The following is a 15360-nucleotide window of genomic DNA, read 5'->3' on the forward strand; positions in this document are numbered from 1 at the left end:
ATGACCCTTTCAGTGCTCTGACCCGCTCAAAGAAGTTTGGACTTTTGCGGCGACGATGCGAGGCTGAGCGAAACATTTTTGACGACGCTCGCGATTCCGACCTTTCTTTTCGTCTTTGTTACCTCGACCACCAACACCCCATCTCGAATCGCACCTTACACTCGCTACCATGGATATCGATCACGTTCCCACCGACGCCAGGTCCAAGGAGGTTGTTCGCCTTTGGCGAGCATGGAGGACTATCCATGAGATGGTCGCGGACCGAGTACGTTTGTCCTAAGAGTCCTATTGTAGACTTCAGAGAAGCGCGCAACATTTTCAACTGTGTAGCTTTTCTGTAATAAGCATCAAACTGACGTTTCAAAGGAATACGAGCTCGCTGAAGAGGAAGTCAAGATCTCTCTCGACCGCTTCCGCGACGAATACTGCAACCCCGACGGTTCCATCAAGTAAGACCGGCTATACTTGCGACATCACAAAGAAACCATGAACTAACAGTTCGACTACAGCCGCGCCAAGCTTCAATTCTCGGCGCGTCCCAGCGAGAACATGATCCGCAAAAACACACCTCCCGTGACAGCAGCCAACCCCAACCCCAACCCCGGCGCCGACTGCGGTCCTGTCTGGGTTGAGTTCCTCGCCGATAAGACTTTCGGCGTCAACCAGATCCGACAATTTGCCAAATATGTGATCACGAACAACTATAAGACTGGCATCATGGTAACACACGTTCCTCTCTCACCCGCCGCCCGCAAGACTCTCCAGAGTGTCGAGTCCGTCGCTAAGATCGAGTGCTTCCTCGAGGATGATCTTCTTGTCAACATTACCCACCACGAGCTTGTTCCCAAGCACGTCTTGCTCTCCCGCGAGGAGAAGCTCGCTCTTCTCAAGCGCTATCGCCTCAAGGAGACCCAACTACCACGTATTTTGCAAAAGGACCCTGTTGCTCGTTACTTGGGTCTGAAGCGGGGCCAAGTCGTTAAGATTATCCGAAACAGTGAAACGGCTGGTCGTTATGCCAGTTATAGATTGTGTGTATAGATGAACAATTATGGATGGGGCAGTCTTGAGATCGAGTCGAAGATGAGAGCTGTTGGATGGAAAGGAATGGAAAGGCTCTTGGTACGAGGACGGAGGCGTCACACTGCACTTGAAATTCTAAAAAAGCTGGCGTTTCAGGGGTTCTATGTATATTGCGCGTTGCCGCAGCAAAGCCAATAAAGGAATATGAAGCATTTACGAGAGTTACTCTTTGCCCTTTGCTCTGCGTAGGTAGATGCGAGACTTGTGAATACCTTAGTTATAGTCTTGTTCTTCTAAAGCGACGGATGCCACCAGGGCATCGAATTATTCTGTAACCTTGCCAGCGCGGTGTCTCGAATGGGCGATTGTGTTGTCAGGCCATTCAGGATATTCTCAGAGATTGAACAAATCATGTCAATGCCATTAAACGTTAACTTGGCGTTTGCCGGGTATATATAACCAATAACCATGTCATCCTGACACACAGCCATAAAAATCCCAAAATATCATAATGCAAACCGCGATAGTTGCGCGAATGCCTGATCTCCAAATCCTGCCTTGTATTGAGACTTCGCATATACCCAAGTAAAAGATCCCTGCCTGCGCATTACTCCTGCCCTGCCAACCAAAAATACATTCAGAGCCTGTAGCATAAACGCCCCAGGCCGTATATAAATCTTCCAAGCCAGGCCAAATAAATTCCATAAAAATCGCTGTTGTCGTGAGGTAGTCGCATGTGAAAATGTGAAGATGTCGTCAAAGGTGATGGCAGATGATACCAAAGATTATTGCCGCTAGTTTAGAAGGCCGCCGGGATCCCTCAGCTCCGCCACGGGCGGTCCTTGCAAATCGTATCGCGACTCCTGTCGGGATTGCGGTATCGGCTGCAATTCCGTTCCTCGAGGCTTGGACTTGGACCGACTTGACCTCGAATTCATAGGTCCAAAGAGGCCACCGAGGTCTTGGAGCAAAGCAGTTGAACCTCGGCGAAAGCCTCCGGATCCTGCTGGTAATGAAGGTGCTGGGGGCGAATGCGACTGTGAAGAGTCTTCCTTAGACGACGCACGACTGTTTGCTCGAAGGCTCCCAGAACTCTCGGGGGGCACATCAAGCAGACCACCAACGTCGAAGAAAGAAACTCTCCTTGGTGCTATGCCGTTCTCACTTTTCGACTGGGAGAGTGGGTCGTGTTGTATCAGAGAATCATCGCTGTGCTCTGCGTTGCTGCGTTTTCTCTGAGGAAATTGCCAGCGCTCGAGGTCTTGATCCAGTTTGCGAAGAAGAGGGGCCGGGGTGTATTGCAGAGCACCGTTCTCGCTCGAGTTATCAGGCTGATCCTGAAGTTCTGGGTCAACGGTCATGCCAACGTCCCGTACAAGGTCTTCATCGCTTCCCCAGTGTCGGTGCAAAGTCGGGCGGCGGAGGTTGAGTGAGGGGTCGAGGGACTCAGCTACCGATGAACGGCGGAACTTTTGCTTCTTCAGGCCGCGATCACGCACGAAAGATCCCAACACGAGTGAGTTTGCCGCAGCCGTGGCAAAAAGAAGCTCAACCGATGCCAAAAGCGATCGATACTGCTGACGACCGTGGTCATCAATGATATGGGGTACCCGATAAAGAGTGACCCCAACAACAGATAGACTGAGAGAGAAGAGAAGCACAAGCTGTATCTTCCTCTTGATTGTCATTCCGCTTGTCACAATGATCGGAATTGGGAAAATGACAAGCAACAAATCAGTGACCACGTTGCAGACTGCCATCGTGAGAAGCTGCACGTATCCTTGACGGCATTGGCCACCAGGATCGGGCACAACCTGCCAATAGTGACTGTAAGGGCGGCATTCGACAAAGTCACTGATGACAACCGCGATGAAAGTAGCAACGAGGATTATTCGAATGACGTATAAAGACGTCTGCCATGATCGTTCCCACGTCGCTCGAGTCAATCGGTGAAGGAACTCGAGAACTGCGAACTTGAGTACCCAAAGGCTATGACCAGTCAGCGTCAAGATCCATATTCGCGTTACCCTTTGAAGAATGCGGAAGATGAGCAACGTTTAAATGAGGGCGGTACATACGTTGCGGCGTAGAAAATCCGACTGGCGAGCACAAGGCCGCTACCGATGGCTTTTTGACGCAGTTGAAGGTCAGTAAGCTCAACACCATCAAATTGAGCATTGTTGGTTCCATATATGAGAATAAAATGAACGCATGCCATGCGAGCATACAGAGGGATCAAAGCTAGGGCCGCAACACGATCTTCAGTGAACAGCCGTTCGGTACGGATAAAGCGGCCTGCAAGCCGCAGAAGGATAATGAGGGTACAGAACGATGTCGCCCACCAGCAAACAAGGAGGGTCGGTTTATCGAATTTGAATTCGCGAAGAGTTGGAGGTTCTGAATAGAGAGCCATTCTTGCGTCCCCTGTCCGCGCCCGTCGTCCTCCGCAGAGGGCTCGACGAGCGAGGTAGTGATTAAACGTCGAAGGCTAGAGCTTGGCCGGAAGTATCGATGTGATCGTGGTGGGTGGTCGAATATGTCGTGGTAGGGTGCCAGGAGTCGACCTTGAAGTGTTTTGGTGATTTACCTCAACATAAGGCCGCCAGCGGTGGCACTCGAGTGATAGTATTATCGACTCAGCGGGAGAAGAATGCATGAAAATCGTAGACTCGTCGCTTCGTGGAAATCGGTATCAATTTGATATGTCGACTATAATCGTGATAGCCGGTAAAAACAGTAGCGTTGCCTTTTGAACAAGTATCGATCAAGCTTGTAGTTATTGTTCAAATATGCAATCGTGGAGAAGCCAATCCAGAACCAAGGTAAATGCGCAATATCGTGGGTGATGCAGGTCCAAGATGCATCGGTGGATTACTTCGCAGTTGATCGAGGGATGAACCAGCAGGCCGCGGCCAGGTAGGGAAGAGACCTGAAGGTAGTATTAAGACAGCAGAGTAAATGAGAAAGCAGCAGGTCAAGATAAGAGGAAGAGTGGAGGTAGACAAGGTGCGGCTGGTCCCAAGATATTGCGGAGGCGAGCGAATGTGGGCGAATCGACTTATCCCGGTTGGCCATCCGGAAGGCACAGTCAGTTCCTGTAGCATTGATGGGCGAGTCTTGGGATTGCGCAGCGTACACTCACACACTCGTACTCACACGAGCCTATCGCCCCCAAGCCCATGGTCCGTCATCAGCGACCCTGTGCGTCCTGGAGGGAGGGGCGTTGGCCACAACCATGTGGAGTTCCAGAATCGAAATGGGCCAGACAGACATAACGAGACAGGGGGGTAATCAAGCATCCAAAGCACCGGTCGTCTTTGGCTTTTGCTCCACTAGTGCTGGGGCTGGACCGATGAGCATTAGGGTCCTGATGCAGGATCTTTCAGCTAGCGCGCTTGGGGTTCAAATATTTTGGACCTTCGATAGCTGGCTCGATGGCGACTCAAAATGTTGGTTATCACAAGTAGGATAATATGAAAGCTTTCAGAGCTTGATGATTAATTTCTGAGGTGTCGTCAAGTCAGCAGACAAGACAAACGATAACCACGGGTGCCGAGTCTATGGCATTAAGGACGTCGAGTCTTGGCATCCGCATTGAGACAATGATTGGGGTTGGGCAGTCAAGCCAAGACAGAGAAGGAGGGAGAACGACAGCCTAGTGAATAAATGGTTTAGGCGGCCCAGCAGACAACGATGCTGTACCGTGTTGACACCAACAGCCGGAAGCTAATAATGAGAGAAATCAAAATTGATTGAGCAGCAGAATATCGACTTCGAATAGCCACCTCAGGTGGCTTCCACGAAGTCGCAGGTGCTAATGATGTGGATGGCCGAGTCATACTATGGTAGCACACGAAACATAGACGCCAAGGAGGGCATCAAGTTCTTGCCAACGAGCAGAAATATGTTCTTTCGGGGTGCCATACTGGTATTAGGGAGCATGGCGAGACATGAGGATATCGTTGACAAGTAGTTTAATTTCTGACATCCAGTCAGCATGGGTACGCAATACCGATGGTGAAGCATCATTGATGTCGAGGGCCCCCTTCTCATTGTGGTGACAACTCTTCAAGATTTTGCTTCATAGTTTCAAATTGCAAGGCTCCCAGCCCATCGCATCTCCTGGCACAAGGCACAGGGCAGGACTAGCAAGTCAGCCACCAGGCTTGGTAGTACCGAACTCAAGAAATCCAAACTAGTCATGAGAATACCAGGCTGTCAAGTACACAATGAACTCAACCGAGTACAGATTCCTTAACGGCGTTGTGGCTTCCTCGTGGTGAGTGGATTGCGGTTCCGTTGTCGGTCACCAAGCTGGGTGATAAACATAACCGTAACCGTGGCCAAGCCGCCGAGGTATGCCATTTTCACCAGTTGAGATTGGCTACTAGCTCGCTGTTTCGTCAGCGAGAGATTGCTTTAAGCTTGACAAGGGTTCGATGGTGACAGAATGCAACAGTATCGGTCTGGATTCAACAGCGATTTCACGTGTCTTGTACGGAACTGCCCGATACGTGAAAGGAGCAGCGGAAAAGTGTTACCATCTTGCTGTTGTGGCTGGGCGCGATTCCATGTCGCTTATCACGGCGCCCAGGTTTGGCTTCCGCTGGCTGGCCGCAACCATTCCGTTGTGAGAGTACTTGATCATGAGCTGTTCTTTTGCATTGGCATTGCCGTATCCGATGTGATAGTGACATCTTTGTAGACTTGAGTTTGCTGGTTCGATGCTGAAAAGCGGGCAAAATGGACCGTCCAATATGAAGCTCGCATTTCCCCCGGGTTTAGACGTTGAAACAAGGGTCCAATCGAGCAGCCAGCCGCCCATCAAGGAAGGACATGTCACATCACGCGACAACGTGGTTGCCAGAATTGATAAGAGAGGCATATGACCCCCCACGCACGTTCAGACCATTCTACTGGGACTCTTGGAATGAAGTGGCAGGTTCATGTGAAAGTCAAGCAATTTCATGATTGAGAGAAAGCATCTCGAGTCGAGTTGACATTTTGACCGTGCGCGTTAAAGTTTAGCGAAGGCCGTGCTTGCCACGACTTCCTGATTTCCACATTCAAGGCAGAATGGGGTCCAAGTGGAATTCGTAGCTGTTTCCTCATCTTGCAAGCCAAGGTCTCAAACCTCAGGCATCAAGGGTCTCTGTCTCACAACCCCAGAATCAAATATGGAGAGCCAAGGTCATCTCAAGTCTTGTTAGGCACACGCACGCGGCACGACATATCAAAGTGATGATACGAAATGGTGGGTGATTGTAATAAGCCACACGGATAATATCCACATATATTTCTCCTTATCTGCAGAACTCCACATCTCACGATACATGCATCAGCCTTATCTCTCTCCAACCTTGACCGTTGGCCTCATCTCACTCGCCTCTATCGTCTCTCTAGCGCACCTCTGGCTTCGACGCCTATAATCCTATGCGGAGCAAACACGCCATGTTCGTCTCGTCTATTTACATGTTATCCACAACAAAGCATCAGGTTGAACTAGCAAGTCAGAAATAGTCAATAATTAATTGGCTAATCTCATGGAACTACCCCTGGATATTGCAGCAACGGTTACTATCCAGTTTTGGAGTATCGGTCATAAAGGCCTGTCAAAACCATCATTCCCGGCCCGATTCCGCTGCCTTTTGGTTTGGTACTTATTAACATGGCGATATCGTAACAGCGTCGGACTTGTATGACCGTGAAACAGGAAGTATCTCCTCCATACAATGTCGAAATTGGTTAAGGTCTGTTGTGGTTCTGCAAGCAATGCGCAACGGGCGCAATGCTAGATTCAAAGCCACGAACTTTGTCAATGCTTGAGTCGGTAATCTTTATCTTGATCTCTCTCATTAAAGTCCCTCAGTATCAAAACACATCAACAACTTTCTTTCATTCAGCCATAGTTAGCTTGATGAATGTACAGTTTCTGCTCATTCCTCCAGGCTAGTGGCCTTAACTCCCATTAGCTGCCCTTCAGCTTGTTCGCCTCGGTCCCGAGACGCTAATGAAAATAATTATCTCCTTTCACCACTTCAACCCTATCACACTACCTGGTATTTATGTGAGATCATGATTAAGAACGTACATCGCGGGCGTTCCGAGACATCTAGTGGCTTTTCTAGAACACTGGCAGAAACATGGCGCAAATCAATAATGTCTTGTTTCGATAGCCTGATGTCGGCTGAACTTTGACGAGTCGGTCACTGGCCCTGGCTGGACAATTCGTCAACCAAGACAGTGCCGTGGCTTTTGCACTACTATTCAAGCCACGAAACTCCATGCAGCACCATGCATAATTTTGCAACAATCCTGGTCTCACAAATCATTTGATTGGCGGTGTTCATTAGAGGCTTGCTAATGGATGGCTGTTGGTTAACTTACCTTCCTCTCTGGGTCACATCGATTAAACAAGTCTGACGCCTACCAACTCTCTTTGTTCGGTAGATATCGGCTCTTGACTTTTGCAATGATATTCAGCCTTGTAATCGCGGGTCGATCAGGAACCAAAGTTCAAGCCGCGCAGCCACTGCGACTCTGCTACCTCCTCAAGCATTATCGAGCTGCCCTATTTGGATACAGTCTGAAAACTAGCCCAACCTCAGTTCTTCAACTGCAGTCTTGATCTGCAGTTTGCCGGCTTGGCCCCAGTCTACGCCCTTCAACTTCTGTGCGATTTCTTCCTCCTCTTCAAGCACACCCCAGAGACCATCAACAACCATGCTCCTGACCTTGGGCCAGGGATGATGCAACAAAGCACCCAAGCGTTTCCTAGCTTCCTGGACACCTGTCTCAGCGCCTTCCTGGCCAGCCATTGACGCAATACCGCAATAGACTTTGGTGCACGCTTCGAGCTTTCGGACGTTACCTGTCTTGTAACCCGCCTTCTGTGTCTGCAGGCACAAGCTACGAAGGTTGACGCTGCTCTTCTGAAAGAGCTGCATCTGGAAAAGGAATGCAATGATCTCCAGGGTTGGCACGATCACCCTATCCTGGCCCTGTCGGGACTTAAGATTCTGTAACATCGCGTGACAGGTAAGGTCTAGGTTCTCATGCTTGGCCTCGCAGAAGTCGCAGAGCGCCGCTCGACTAGCAATGACAAGGTCCTCGTTGCCCGTGTCTGCAGATCCCACAAACCCAGACATGAGTTCTGTCATCCATTTCTCCGTGTCTCCTTTAGCCATATCGCCAAGCAATGGGCGAAGACGACCGCCCGCCTGAAGCTCAAGGAGACTCTCAAAGTAGGCCCTGGAAGAGAAAGTGAGTTCGCGGAAGTGCTTCGCGTGGCTAAGAGAAGTCAGTCGTATGTCTAGGAATCTGACATTTGAAATTTTGGCACGCACCCGTTTTCTAGAACCAATGCAACTGCGGCCTGAGCTTCAGGACGTACGCGGTCGAGTTTCTCTGCAGCAAGACGAAGGACACTGAAGAATAGAGCCTGCACCGAAGCCTCCTCCCATTCGCCTTGGACAATTGTATCATCAAGCTTATTCCACAAGGCTTTCACGGCTCTCAGAGCGTGCACACGGACGTGCGATCCAACATCTCCTCGGGCATTCGTAGTATAATCGTTCAAGCCCTCAACGATCAGTTGCAGAAACGCCAGAGGCTTGTTATGCAGAACACTGCTTTGAGCCAAGCTCTGCAAGATGGCGACACGAGTCTCAACTTCGCTATCCCATGTCCAACGCTCTAGGATCGCCTGGCAGGCCACGTCCTCAGACGAGCTTACCAGAGGCTGCGCGACTGTAAGTGCAGAAAAGTAACCAATCCCATGCACTGAAGTTCTGCTTGTTGGGCGACGTTGGACAGTTTCTGCCCATTCACTCAGGAGTGCCTCTCTGTCAATTGGCTTAGAAAGAATGAGAAGAACCAATGATGCAGTAGCAGTTGGCTCAATCGTTTCTTGCTCGCTGCGGTTCAACCAGGTTGGGATAATGGCGCGTAATGCCGAGATCAGTCGTGCTACAGTCTCACTTCGGTCCTCATCGCACGAATCGAGTGCAGATACGAGACCCAAATAGCCTGACGCATTCCCGGGATGAAGGAGCTCTTGGCCTGGACAAAGAGCTTGCTGTGAATCCATGCCGAGAACTGAAACTTGTAGAATAGGCAACGCTGAAACGACTAGGCGGCTTGCGGCTTCAGCGAGCAATTCCGGTTTTCGATAAGCAGTTGACTGCAGGTTCTCCAACGCCCCTGAGACCGTTGAAAGTATTTCATCAATCAGCACCGGGTTACTCTTCTCTGCGCCTGGGCTGAACAAGGCTGGAAATTTATCAAGGACAGAGGCAAAGCATAGCAACAGACCGTGTCTCTCCTCAACCTGACGAGGTTGAAGTGTTTTGAGGCGATCAGTCAGCAGTTGAATAATGGTTTTGAACCGGGCAAGAGAGTCCTCGGATTTGGTGTCCGATAACTCATAGGTGAGGACTCCAAAAGCGGCACCAGATACGCGTCTTGAAGCAGCATCAAGGTCGCCGATACCTCTCCAGCCTAGGAGGGTATCAATGATGGCTTCGCCATACTGGCTTGCAAGACGAGTCGCGTTTACCGCAACCTCCTCGATTGCTCTGGAACGTCGTGCAACAGCGTGGTAATCGACAGTTTGCACCACCCAAATACCCTGCTCAACAGTGTCCGGATGTCGTCCAACAAGTTCTTGCAAGGCAGCCGATGCACCGCGTCTAATGTTTCCCGCAGGGTCCAGAGAAGCAGTCACAACGAGTTCTGTTGCAAGGACTTGAAGGATCGAACTTGTTGCCGGATGAGCTTTGGCTGCAAAGACAGAGTGTGTAGGAATTGCTAGGAGCTCAGAGCTCGTGTATCGGCGGGCGAGGGCCCAAATACCAAAACAAGCAGCATCTCGTACATTGGTTCCAACACTACCTCCAGACATACTTCGCTGCTCAAATGACAGACCAAGAAGCAAAGCATGGACAATATCTGACAATTGTTCAGTGGGCGGTGATCTTCGATAGAGCAGATGTGATAGTGTGAGCATGAGCCCATGCCATTCGAGGTTATTCACAGCAGACAAGTCTCTGACTGGTTTGCCCCCGGCGGGTTTCGTCCAGAGGACATTTCGGTTCAGTGATTCAAGGACAGCCTCAACAACCTGAGAAGCCATATCGGGATCCAATTTCAAAGTGATGATACTCAAAGACTTGCTTGCTGCAAATCGTACTGGTGTATCGTTGTCAGCTACAGATTCAAGCAAATACCCAATAGCTGTCTCTGTAAGCTCAGTGCTGGCCATATCTTGTGGTGTCTGGCGAAGGCGCAAAACAACCACAGATCGAATAACCTTCAGAATCATTTTTCTTGCCAAGGCTAACGAGATAATCGTTTTAGAGAGCGCATTCTCGCCAGCGGATATTTCGTGGATAGCATAGAAGATAGTCGAAAGATACGGATTCATGTCAGATGTATCTGACGATGCGCGCAATACACCGGCTAGGAACGATAGGACTCCTAGATAGAAGTATGTTTTTTGTAGCGGCTGGTCTTGTTTCGGGCGTAGAGAAGCAAGGGACCAGTTTATGAGGCTTTCGAGGACGCCAAGCTGCTGCATATCGCGACGGATAGACATTCTCACCAGCAGAGCCTTTGCAGCGTCCCTTTCCTTTCCTGGAGTACCAAGATACTTGATAGCGAGAGGAATCACACGTACAGTAATGGCAGGGAGGTTCTCAGGCCAGACCAGGCCTGGTATCTCTGGCACTGTAACATCTTGCAAGTCGACGGAAGATATGGTAGAGAGGTCAAAGGGAGCCAGCAGGAGATGCGAAAGCCACAAAAGAACGACATAGCGTTCCTCCCATGACCATTTCCCGAGAGCAACGTCATCAACAGAAGCTTGCTCAGACTCTTCAATGGCAGAGAGGAGCAACTCTAGATACTTGGCTTCAACATTGAGAAAACGCACAATGACCTTTTCGCCGCGGATCTTGCAAAACGTGTATATGATCTTGCATATGGCAAACTCAACTGAGACCAAGAGCTTAGAGCGGGATGAGAGTGCTTTTCCGCGATGGCGAGTTTGGAGGTGCTTGAGAAACGCCTCAGCAAGGAGGGGAATCCACTTGGGCAGGTAGGGATCCAACAGCTGAGGAAGTTCTTGGAAGGGATCTAGGAGCTAAATAAGAGAGTGAGTATATATATTATTAGTGTAGGAGATGGCATACAGTATTGGTAAGTCGGAATATCTCCTTTGCGCGCACCCGCGAGCGTACTCTTGTGCCGCCGTGGCCATCCGGCTTCCAGAGGAAATTTGGCAGGGAGCGGTCAAAGTCCCCCAGAAGATCCGCTGAGATCTTCTGGAGCTTGATATCGAAATCTGCTTCTGGGGCGTCCATTTCTTCAGTAGGAACAGGGCCACACAATCAGATTGCCTGACTCTTGTTTGTTAGGACTGAAGTTGCTACTTGAACATGCTGTGTGAGGCCAGGCAACGAGTTAACGAGATGAGCGGGTCCAAGTTTTCGATGGTAGTGATTCGAGGAGGATAGAGATAAACCAATAGTAATGAGCCTGACTCTCAGAAACTATCTCAACTTGAATTAAAAGTTTGCTATTGGCTTTTCCGGATCGTACATCGGTTGTAAAGAATGAGAGCTGTTGTGAATTGGTGCATCAAAAGCTCACTGTCCTTGATTCCGTACAGTGCGGACAATGGTCATGGTAGGTTACACTGTACATCACGGAATAGCAATTCGAGCCTCAACTCCCACTTCATGAAAGCAATCGTATAAATTCAAATACTTCGACGTTGTGTAAGGAGTCCAAAGGTCAATAGATGTTTTCACTTTTAGTGTATCGTCATACTGTCCAAACTGATTATGTTTACACAGTTATCAAGAATGTCTGTCCGTCTATGAGCGCCTCAAGCCTCCATATCTTCTCTTTACATAGCTCCAGCTACCTGTCTGTCCTCCAAATCCTCTAAGGGGGTATCAACCATTAACAAATAAGATAAACCAGGAGTCACAGACCCTGTCTTGTCTGATGCTCGTAAGCCGTGTTCCTCTATGCCCAATGAAATAACCCAGGTTCGCCAATAAATCCAATCCCTAGTTTGTTCTTTTACCCATCCATGACGCCCAGTCTTTTTCCCGCTCTAAATCATAAGTTTGAAACTGCGATCGCTGCTACTATAGCATCCAAAGCACTGCTGTGCGAGGGGCCAGTGGCATCAATGTAAGGCCCAGCCCAGGAAACGCCTAGCTTGTTGTCTTTGCTGCGGCTCTTCTTCCAAATGGAGATGGCGTTCTTCGTGATAAAGCGACGGTACAAGGGCTTTGGTGAAACAGTGTGCAAGTATCGAAGGTTTCTGACAAAGATGCCTTTGAACTGCTGTCCGTCTGCGCCACAGTGACCCTCCTTGGTCTCACAACCGTCACTCTCGATAAGGATACCATCTTTGTTGGTAAGTTCCTTAATGGCAGCATAGGCGATCTTGTGAGCTTTGTCGGTGTAAGCGTCGTCTCCTGTGGCAAGCGAAAGTTCGACGAGAGCGCCCAGAATGACTCCTTGGTTGTAACTCCAAGTCTGAAGACCGTTATTCTTGCATTTGCCGTTCAACCCATCGTTAATAAGTCCCTTCTCGTTTATCATGCCACTGTCGGAGAACCAGTTCCACTGCTTCTTGGCTATGTCGAGGTATGTGCTGTTCTTTGAGACACGTCGTGCTAACGAAGCAGCAGTTGCGAGATATAGTTCGTTTGCAATCGCATTGACGTAGCCTGAGCCATCCTCTCCCTCCTTCTTCCACCTTATACCGCCGCCGCAAGGTGTGTTTGTGCCGGTCTGCATATCGTTGAAGATGTCGATAGCAGCCTCGAGATACTGGTCGTTGCCAGTTGCATCCGATGCTCTGATCCATGCCAGAGCCCACCAGCCTTCGTCGTCGTAGAACTCGTTGAGGAAGTCGTCGAAACCACGTTTTCCCAAGAAACCCCGCTTCATCATACAACCTGAGCTTGAGTCTATACAGTAGGAAGAAGCAACGAGGCCGTTTGTCATTGTCTTCATGGTATGGACCGTTGTCTTTTGGGCGTTTTCGTAGGTTGTGGCGAGAACTCCTCCAATATTTAACTTGTTGGCTTCTTCGAGACGTAGAGTTGAGAAATCAGCGAGGGTGGTTATGATCTGGTTGTTGTTAGCTTTGTGTCTAGTATAAGAGACTCTAGACTGACATTTGCACTCGACCACCAAGCATTATCCCACACACCGGTGGCAGAATTGTAGAATTCTTCATTCAAAACTTGGATAGCAGTAATTGCCTTTTCAGTATATGTGGTGACGCCTCGAGCTTGAGTTGAAGGTTTGACTGAAGTAACGAAAGTCGTCCCGGTAAATAGATCCGCCCAGGGGATATGCATGTTGAAAGAATGAAAGTTAAGGAAACAAGGGTTTTGATAGCATTGAGGAAAGAGAAAGCAATATCAGAAATGAATAGAACTTTTAATAACTCTCAGAGTTTGAATGAATCAGAGAAGAGGCATGAAATGAACAGAAGCAACAGCTCGGGTATAAGATATGAGAAGGGACCAGGAGATCTATATCTATATAGCTACATACAAACAAGAAGATCAAACTTTTTGCCCTCAAGTGGATGCCTCTTTGTCTAAACCCACACCAAACTCCCCCATGACTTGCATTGCATTGACGTCCATTGATGAATGAATGTTTCCTTCAACGTGGGCCATGGCCGCGACCAGCACCACTTACGACATGGCATAGCGAGAGAAAAGCCCTCCAGGGGTACAGGTACGGGTACCGTACAGGATGAGGACGCCAACGCTACGGTTAGCATAATGCTGAATTGTTGCTGTCCCAGCCAAGACTCAGTGGAGTATGTGGACTCGGAGCAGTAACCATCAGTGATTGGGCGAGGAAGAGGTTGAAGGTGAAGATGCGACGCGCCGATGAAAGTCGTGATGGGGCGCTTGATGTTTCAGACCCAGGACTACGGGATAGGTTCCACAGAAGAAAAAGAGACTGCCGGTGCACTTAAGATAACCCCTGACGCTACCAGGGTTTTAGTGGACGGACGGCACGCTACTGGTTTTTTACCCGTCGTAGTCTCAGGACATCGACCTTATCTTTTGTTAGCTGCGCCACGTGCTTGACCTGATACTCAGGTCACCTTCAGCTACATCTGAAGATATTAATAAGACAGACTTTGATAGACACGGCACGGGGATAACTCCCAGGTTGATCCTGTAAAGCGTAGAGCAAGGACCAAAAGCAAGAAAACATCTCCAGATCTGCAGACCATTTCTTGGAGACTTGATGAGTTGTACCATATCCCTGCAGACCGATCCTCAAATCATCATGCGTATCTCTCTCTCTGTGATCGCCTATTTTCTGCTGTGCTGTCATGGCTTCGGAGCCGGGGTTTGGTGTTTCAAGCTGGATGCCAATATTATGCGATAACGACAATTCGCATGTGGGTTTTCAATACTACCTACACAAACAAGATACAGTTAGATCTTGACACTCTTCAGAATCATCTCATCCCATCCCATCCCATCCTAACCTATTCTTGTTCATGCCAGCGCATCTTGTTGGACAGCCCTAAGGTGGCATTGCTGGTGCTCCTGAAGTATTATCTTGTCTGCACGACTCCGGGTTCGTCATCCCCTTGCTTGGAGTCTTATCTCTGTGTTCTGTACAACATCTTTGTCTCTCGGAGCATATCAGCCTCCGCTGTAGCCGCTCAGGTCGTTGGCGCCTTTGGTATCTAACTTATCTTCCTTCTTCATCACCTTTAACAATCGACGCCTTTGACCTAATCCTTGCACAAAACCGATTGAATTCCCAAGCACGGTGTCACTTGTGTCCTGATCGGAAGAGGGCGACAGCTGAGCTTGTTGAATAAACGCCTTCATCGGGTCCGTGGTTGTCGGAGGTAAAGTATAAGTTACTATATCGAGCTGCCAGCCTGCCAACTGAGACTCACCCTTGCCAGGAGGTTACTGTAAAAAGCACAACTTAGGTGACATGGGCAAAAGGACGGTCATCTCACAAAGGGAATGAGTATCGATTATCGCATTGTTTAATAATTTTGACAAAGCCTTTACCGACGGAATTACCATGTCGATCTCGGAGACGATCTGTTGATGCGGCGTGGCTCATGTTCAGCAATATGCATTGTGCATTGCTCAGCATGTTCTTAAGAGGTAGTGATTTTCAGTTGAGGGTGGAGATGTGCAGATGTTTCATCGAAACTTCCGATCAGTTGAAGCCTGAAGACCCAACAAGGGCTGCAAGGCGAGATAACTCAAGGGAGATCTATACCTTGTCATGAACATGCAAGTCACAGCCAAC

At 49.1% G+C, this 15360-nt stretch overlaps 4 protein-coding genes across 5 annotated transcripts; 1 reads left to right on the forward strand and 3 right to left on the reverse strand.

The window, feature by feature from the left end:
- The first annotated feature begins 15 nt into the window (after window positions 1-15).
- On the forward strand, window positions 16-4378 carry FOIG_08355 (DNA-directed RNA polymerase I, II, and III subunit RPABC1). The gene is made up of 3 exons (XM_031208375.1): window positions 16-265; window positions 367-449; window positions 510-4378. Exons 1-3 carry the CDS (start codon window positions 170-172, stop codon window positions 1039-1041), a joined length of 711 nt encoding a protein of 236 aa, XP_031062509.1. The 5' UTR covers window positions 16-169; the 3' UTR covers window positions 1042-4378.
- Window positions 1249-5774, reverse strand: FOIG_08356 (uncharacterized protein). Its single transcript, XM_031208376.1, has 2 exons — window positions 3102-5774; window positions 1249-3012 (listed from the first exon to the last, which is right to left on the reverse strand). The coding sequence occupies exons 1-2, from the start codon at window positions 3434-3436 to the stop codon at window positions 1818-1820; spliced, it is 1530 nt and encodes a 509-aa protein (XP_031062510.1). The 5' UTR covers window positions 3437-5774; the 3' UTR covers window positions 1249-1817.
- Window positions 5775-7079: 1305 nt separating this feature from the next.
- FOIG_08357 (uncharacterized protein) lies at window positions 7080-11635 on the reverse strand. 2 transcript variants are annotated; one of them, XM_031208377.1, is made up of 3 exons: window positions 11214-11635; window positions 8370-11164; window positions 7080-8313 (listed from the first exon to the last, which is right to left on the reverse strand). In XM_031208377.1, exons 1-3 carry the CDS (start codon window positions 11382-11384, stop codon window positions 7617-7619), a joined length of 3663 nt encoding a protein of 1220 aa, XP_031062511.1. In that variant the 5' UTR covers window positions 11385-11635; the 3' UTR covers window positions 7080-7616. The 2 variants fall into 2 exon arrangements, with proteins under 2 accessions (XP_031062511.1, XP_031062512.1); XM_031208378.1 differs by having other exon boundaries at window positions 7080-11164.
- A 183-nt stretch (window positions 11636-11818) lies between these two features.
- Window positions 11819-13970, reverse strand: FOIG_08358 (uncharacterized protein). The gene is made up of 2 exons (XM_031208379.1): window positions 13224-13970; window positions 11819-13176 (listed from the first exon to the last, which is right to left on the reverse strand). Exons 1-2 carry the CDS (start codon window positions 13407-13409, stop codon window positions 12151-12153), a joined length of 1212 nt encoding a protein of 403 aa, XP_031062513.1. The 5' UTR covers window positions 13410-13970; the 3' UTR covers window positions 11819-12150.
- Window positions 13971-15360: the final 1390 nt, after the last annotated feature.

Source organism: Fusarium odoratissimum, assembly GCF_000260195.1.
Source record: "Fusarium odoratissimum NRRL 54006 unplaced genomic scaffold supercont1.12, whole genome shotgun sequence".
Lineage (NCBI taxonomy): Eukaryota > Fungi > Ascomycota > Sordariomycetes > Hypocreales > Nectriaceae > Fusarium > Fusarium odoratissimum.